This window comes from Penaeus japonicus, unplaced genomic scaffold (assembly GCF_977035675.1).
Source record: "Penaeus japonicus unplaced genomic scaffold, GWHDUDI00000001_assembly GWHDUDI00000033, whole genome shotgun sequence".
Classification (NCBI taxonomy): domain Eukaryota; kingdom Metazoa; phylum Arthropoda; class Malacostraca; order Decapoda; family Penaeidae; genus Penaeus; species Penaeus japonicus.
The window spans coordinates 25027306-25034805 of NW_028234435.1; the positions used below are offsets into that span (position 1 = coordinate 25027306).

Genomic DNA, 7500 nt, shown 5'->3' on the forward strand with positions numbered 1-7500 from the left:
AATAAGAATACACACACACACACACACACACACACACACACACACACACACATATATATATATATATATATATATATATATATATATATATATATATATATATGTGTGTGTGTGTGTGTGTGTTACGCTCAGTGTTAATAGTTGCCTAATGTGTACATTAGGCAACATTTGCCTAATGTGGACATTGGGAAAAATGGTTTGGTTAGGTTAGGTAGGTTAGGTTAGGTCAGATTAGGTTAGGTAGGTTAGGTTAGGTCAGATTAGGTTAGGTTAGGTAGGTTAGGTTAGGTCAGATTAGGTTAGGTAGGTTAGGTTAGGTCAGATTAGGTTAGGTTAGGTAGGTTAGGTTATGTAGGTTAGGTTAGGTATGTTAGGTTAGGTTAGGTTAGGTCAGATTAGGTTAGGTAGGTTAGGTTAGGTGAGATTGGGTTAGGTTAGGTTAGGTAAGTTAGGTTAGGTTATGTAGGTTAGGTTAGGTAGGTTAGGTTAGGTAGGTTAAGTTAGGTTAGGTAAGGTTAAGTTAGATTAGGCTAGGTAGGTTAGGTTAGGTAGGTTAAGTTAGGTTAGGTAGGTTAGGTTAGATTAGATTAGGTTAGGTTAGGTAAGTTACGTTAGGTTAGATTAGGTTAGGTTAGATTAGGTTAGGTTAGGTAGGTTAAGTTATATTAGGTTAGGATAGGTTAGGTTAGATTAGGTTAGGTTAGATTAGGTTAAATTAGGTTAGGTTAGATTAGGTTAGGTAGGTTAGGTTAGGTTATGTTAGATTAGGTAGGTTAGGTTAGGTTAAGTTAAATTAGGTTAGGTTAGGTTAGTTCGGTTAGATTAGGTTAGGTTAGATTAGGTTAGGTTAGGTAGGTTAGATTAGGTTAGGTTAGATTAGGTTAGGTTAGGTTAGGTAGATTAGGTTAGGTTAGATTAGGTTAGGTTAGGTTAAATTAGGTTACGTTAGGTTAGGTAGGTTAGGTTAGGTTAGATTAGGTTAGGTTAGGTTAAATTAAGTTAGGTTTGGTTAGGTAGGTTAGGTTAGATTAGGTTAGGTTAGATTAGGTTAGGTTAGGTTAGATTAGGTTAGGTTAAATTAGGTTAGGTTAGGTTAGGTTCGGTTAAATTAGGTTAGGTTAGGTTAAGTAGATTAGGTTAGGTTAAGTTAAATTAGGTTAGGTTAGGTTAGGTTAAATTAGGTTAGGTTAGATTAGGTTATGTTAGGTTAAATTAGGTTAGGTTAGATTAGGATAGGTTAGGTTAGGTTAGGTTAGGTTAGGTTAGGTTAATTTAGGTTAGGTTAGGTTAGATTAGGTTAGGTTAGGTTAGGTTAGATTAGGTTAGGTTAGATTAGGTTAGGTTAGGTTAAATTAGGTTAGGTTCGGTTAAATTAGGTTAGGTTAGGTTAAGTAGATTAGGTTAGGTTAGGTTAAATTAGATTAGGTTAGATTAGGTTAGGTTAGGTTAGATTAGGTTATGTTAGGTTAAATTAGGTTAGGTTAGGTTAGGTTAAGTTAATTTAGGTTAGGTTAATTTAGGTTAGGTTAGCTTAGATTAGGTTAGATTAGGTTAGGTTAGGTTAAATTAGGTTAGGTTAGGTTAATTTAGGTTAGGTTAGGTTAGATTAGGTTAGGGTAAGTTAGATTAGGCTAGGTTAAATTAGGTTAGGTAGGTTAGGTTAGATTAGATTAGGTTAGGTTAGATTAGTTTAGGTTAGGTTAAATTAGGTTAGGTTAGATTAGGTAGGTTAGGTTAGGTTAGATTAGGTTAGGTTAGATTAGGTTAGGTTAGGTTAAATTAGATTAGGTTAGGTTAGATTAGGTTAGGTTAGGTTAAATTAGGTTAGGTTAGGTTAAATTAGGTTAGATTAGATTAGGTTAGATTAGGTTAGGTTAGGTTAGGTTGGGTTAGGTTAGGTTAGGTTAAATTAGGTTAGGTTAGATTAGGTTGGGTTAGGTTTGGTTAGATTAGGTTAGATTAGGTTAGATTAGATTAGGTTAGGTTAGATTAGGTTAGGTTAGGTTAAATTAGGTTAGGTTAGATTAGGTTGGGTTAGGTTTGGTTAGATTAGTTTAGGTTAGGTTAGATTAGGTTAGGTTAGGTTAAATTAGGTTAGGTTAGGTTAAATTAGGTTAGGTTAGATTAGGTTAGGTTAGGTTAGATTAGGTTAGATTAGATTAGGTTAGATTAGGTTAGGTTAGGTTAGGTTAGGTTGGGTTAGGGTAGGTTAGATTAGGTTAGGTTAGGTTAGGTAAGGTTAGATTAGGTTAGGTTAGGTTAAATTAGGTTAGATATGGTTTGGTCAGGTTAGGTAGGTTAGGTTAGGTTAAATTGGGTTAGGTTAGATTAGGTTAGGTAGTTAGATTAGGTTAGGTTAGATTAGGTTAGGTTAGATTAGGTTAGGTTAGGTTAAATTAGATTAGGTTAGGTTATATTAGGTTAGGTTAGGTTAAATTAGGTTAGGTTAGGTTAAATTAGGTTAGGTTAGATTAGGTTGGGTTAGGTTAGGTTAGATTAGGTTAGGTTAGGTTAGGTTAGGTTAGATTAGGTTAGATTAGGTTAGGTTAGGTTAAATTAGGTTAGGTTAGGTTAGGTTAGGTTAGGTTAGGTCAGATTAGGTAGGTTAGGTTAGGTTAGATTAGGTTAGGTTAGATTAGGTTAGGTAGGTTAGATTAGGTTAGGTTAGATTAGGTTAGGTTAAGTCAGATTAGGTTAGGTTAGATTAGGTTAGGTTAGATTAGATTAGGTTAGGTTAAATTAGGTTAGGTTAGGTTAAATTAGGTTAGGTTAGGTTAGGTTAGGTTAGGTTAGGTCAGATTAGGTAGGTTAGGTTAGGTTAGATTAGGTTAGGTAGGTTAGATTAGGTTAGGTTAGATTAGGTTAGGTTAAGTCAGATTAGGTTAGGTTAGATTAGGTTAGGTTAGATTAGATTAGGTTAGGTTAGTTTAAATTAGGTTAGGTTAGGTTAAATTAGGTTAGGTTAGGTTAGGTTAGGTTAGATTAGGTTAGGTTAGATTAGGTTAGGTTAGGTTAGGTTAGGTTAGATTAGGTTGGGTTAGGTTAGGTAGGTTAGGTTAGGTTAGGTTAGGTTAGGTTAGATTAGGTTGTGTTAGGTAGGTTAGGTTAGGTTAGATTAGGTTAGGTTAGATTAGGTTAGGTTAGGTTAGGTAGGTTAGGTTAGGTAGGTTAGGTTAGGTTAGATTAGGTTAGATTAGGTTAGGTTAGGTAGGTTAGGTTAGGTTAGGTTAGGTTAGGTTAGATTAGGTTGGGTTAGGTTAGGTAGGTTAGGTTAGGTTAGATTTGGTTAGGTTAGGTTAGGTTAGATTGGGTTAGGTTAGGTAGGTTAGGTTAGGTTAGGTTAGGTTAGGTTAGGTTTTGCACAATATAAATTAGGCAACTATTAACATTGAGCGTAACATATATATAAAATGACACTTAGAACAGCAGGTGAAGTAACTGATAACTCAGATTTCCACTTTGCAATAATGCAATCACACTCCACTAATTCGCCCGAAGGCCTTCCTCTAAACTCAAAGGCGATTTCCTCCCCCACAGGAAGCGCCGCGTGCACCTCCTGGAAGCAGCGATAAGGGAACAAAAGGGGAACAAGCGTCGCTGGTCGAGCAAGCAGGTTTGTATGCAATGGGTGGGGATCGGCGTGGCAACGTGGGCGTGGCTACGTGGGCGGGGATGGGCGTGGCTACGTGGGCGGGGATGGGCGGGGATCGGCGTGTCAACGTGGGCGGGGATGGGCGGGGATCGGCGTGGCTACGTGGGCGGGGATGGGCGTGGCAACGTGGGCGGGGATGGGTGGGGACGGACGGGTAAAAAATTATCTCGAGAACCCATGTTAATTAAATAAACCGCTTATAACCCTCACCGCCTAAGTCCTTCACTTCTCCGACAGGTGGTCAGACCGAAGCCTCAGGAGAAAGTCGTTGACGATGGCGTGAAATTCATCAAAGTGGCCTCTCCGCCCACGCCCACGCCCACCCCTCCTCCTTCAGCCTCCAAGGAAGACACTTGCGCCAAGGACCAGCAGGAGGAATCCTTCGAGGAATACTGCGTCAGGATAGACCGCCGAGCTGCTATTATTATGCCCACCCTATTCGTGGCTTTTAACTTGATCTATTGGCCTTATTATGTGGGGCAGAGGAACTAAGCTTCATAAAGTGGCACTTAACAGCATGAAAATACCATTGGTAATTGTTATCATCATTGGTGTTTTCATTATCAATGGTGTTTTCATTATTTATGTGTTGTTTTCATAATCTTTGTTATTATTTTCTGTTGCTTTTATCTTTATTTGATGTATGTCATTATTATTTTTGTTGTTGCTAATATCTTTTAAGTATCATTATCCTTATTATCATTATTATTCTTTGTATCAGTATCGTTGTTATTATCTGGTAATAGTTTTCTTCGTTATTATCATCATATTTATCATTTTTATCATAATTCATTTATTCATTTATTCTTTATCAATATCAGTATTATCATCTTATTATTATTGTCATTATTATCATTACCATTATTATTATTTGTAGCAGTATTATTATTCTTATCATCATTTATCAATTCATTTGTTCTTTATTAGCATCAATATTATAATCAGTATCAGTATTACCAGTATTGTTATTATCATTTTCAACATTATTATGATTATCATTATTATCATTATTATTATCATTATTATTATCATTATTATAACTATAATTGTTATTATCAACATTATCAATATCATTACCATTATTGTCATTATCATTATATCATATGTATACATGTCATGTTGTTGGGTTGATAACGAATAATGATGGTTATAATTAATAACTAATAATAATAACGGTGTGTGTATGATAATGTGATTTATAATAACAATAATGTGTGCGTATGTGTGTGTCTGTATGTCTGTATTTGTATGTATAAATATATTTGTATATATATATATATATATATATATATATATATATATATATATATATAATAAAATATAAAATATATATATATATATATATATATATATATATATATATGTGTGTGTGTGTGTGTGTGTGTGTGTGTGTGTGTGTGTGTGTGTGTGTGTGTGTGTGTGTGTGTGGGTGTGTGTGTGTGTGTAGGTGTGTGTGGGTGGGTGGGTGTGATTATTAATATGAATATACAATCTACACGAAATGACTAATCCAAATATGATTTAGTGTTCTCTAATTTCTTTTCTAGGTTCAATAGCCATACAAAGTACGTCCTTGACCCAGTTTGTGTTGTTTGCACGACTTTTAAATAAGCCTAATCAAATTATTGGATATTTGCTCAGTAGATGTCTATCACTCCTTCCATTGCTATGGATAATAAGTCTTAATATCAGCCCTGTTTTCCATCACACTAATAAATCTGTCTCATGAAAGCTTATTGCCGTCTGTGTTTTCCTATTCCATGTAAAACCAGATCTCAAATAAATAGCTATGTGATGAGTTGTTTTTACTTTGGTGAATAACCTTAACCTATTTTCGTTTTTTCACAATCGTATATTCATGTACATGAATATATACATATATACATATATATATATATATATATATATATATATATATATATATATATATATATGTTATATTATATATATATATATATATATATATATATTATATATATATATTTATATATATATTATATATATATATATATATATATATATATATATATATTATATTATATATATATATGTATGTATATATATATACATATATATATATACGTATATATATATATAGATATATATATATATATACAAATACATATAAATCCATTATATATATATATATAATATATATATATATATATATATATATATATATATATATATATATATATATATACGTATATATATAAATGTATATATATATACATACATATATATATATATAATATATATATATATATATATATATATATATATATATATATATATGTATATATATAATATATATATATATATATATATATATATATATATATATATATATATATAATATATATATATATATTATATATATATATATATATATATATATATATATATATATATATATATATATATATATATATATATATATATATATATATATATATATATATATATATATATATATATATATATATATATATATATATATATATATATATATATATATATATATTATATATATATATATTATATATATATATATATATATATATATAATATATGTATATATATACATATATATATATATACACACACACACATATATACGCATGTATGTGAATTTACATGTACGTATATGAATATGTGTGTACCTGTGCAAGTGTATGTGCCTGTGTGTGTATGTGTATCTATCAGTGTGTCTGTCGATGAGTGTGTTATATCGACCAATAAGCGATAACCTACTCATTCTTTGTGCAGAAAGTGATTTGGCAACCGTGCGAACGAAAAATATTTAAATGATTCCCAGAAGTACCTACATTACATCGGGTTCCTTTGCAACAAAGTACCGGTCAAGGTGTTATGATATGCATGGCCTAGTGTGGCGGAGACCGATTTAGTGCACACTCGGTTGAGTCTGCGAAGCTGGTTGAGCTTTCACGGAGAATTGGAGCCATGTGCTTATTTGAATGGCTATAACGCATACATATATATATATATATATATATATATATATATATATATATATATATATATATATATATATATATATATATATATATAATTGCATATACATACATACATAATATATATATATTATTATATATATATATATATATGTACATATATATATATATATAATATATATATATATATATATATATATATATATATATATATATATATATATATATATGCGTAAAGAAACTGAGAGTCATCAGCGTACTGAATAAGAATACAATTTTTTGCAACTGTCGACAGGTCATTAATAAATATAGTAAATAAAATAGGGCCTAATATGGCGCCTTGTGAAGAGAGAGGAAGAGAAAGGAAGAGATAATGTGGCAGAAAAACCCACTATACACTAAATATATTTTGTGTGTATTTGCGCGCGTGCGCGCGCGTGTGTGTGTGAGAGAGAGAGAGAGAGAGAGAGAGAGAGAGAGAGAGAGAGAGAGAGAGAGAGAGAGAGAGAGAGAGAGAGAGAGAGAGAGAGAGAGAGAGAGACAGGAATGAAAGAGAAATCGAAAGAGAAAAAAAAACGGAAACTTTCTTATAACTTATATAATCCCAATGTCTAAGCAAAGTACCAAAGGGATATCGGAGTAAACAGAACCTGCGATAATCAACAGCAGGAACAGTAGACTGAACAATTATTCATTAATTCATCGCGTAACAGAAAACTTTTTCATTTCGTATAAGAGATCCAGATCGATATAATAGCAATGGCTACAATATTGTTTTTGTTTTATTTGTCGTGATTGGTGTGTTTGTGCGCAATTTTGAAGCTTTGCAATCGGAAGCTTTGCAATGTTTACATGTATTTGGTACAAGTACAC

At 31.7% G+C, this 7500-nt stretch overlaps 1 protein-coding gene across 1 annotated transcript; it reads left to right on the forward strand.

Annotated features, from left to right (window-relative positions):
- Nucleotides 1-2275: 2275 nt before the first annotated feature.
- On the forward strand, nt 2276-4314 carry LOC122251812 (uncharacterized). Its single transcript, XM_086556688.1, has 3 exons — nt 2276-2283; nt 3538-3613; nt 3890-4314. Exons 1-3 carry the CDS (start codon nt 2276-2278, stop codon nt 4142-4144), a joined length of 339 nt encoding a protein of 112 aa, XP_086412814.1. The 3' UTR covers nt 4145-4314.
- The last annotated feature ends 3186 nt before the right edge of the window (nt 4315-7500 follow it).

Excerpts from the sequence above, each read along its gene's own strand:
- LOC122251812 (XM_086556688.1), top strand. Across the intron at positions 3,614-3,889 it reads GTCGCTGGTCGAGCAAGCAG|GTGGTCAGACCGAAGCCTCA; the intron begins GTTTGTATGCAA and ends CTTCTCCGACAG.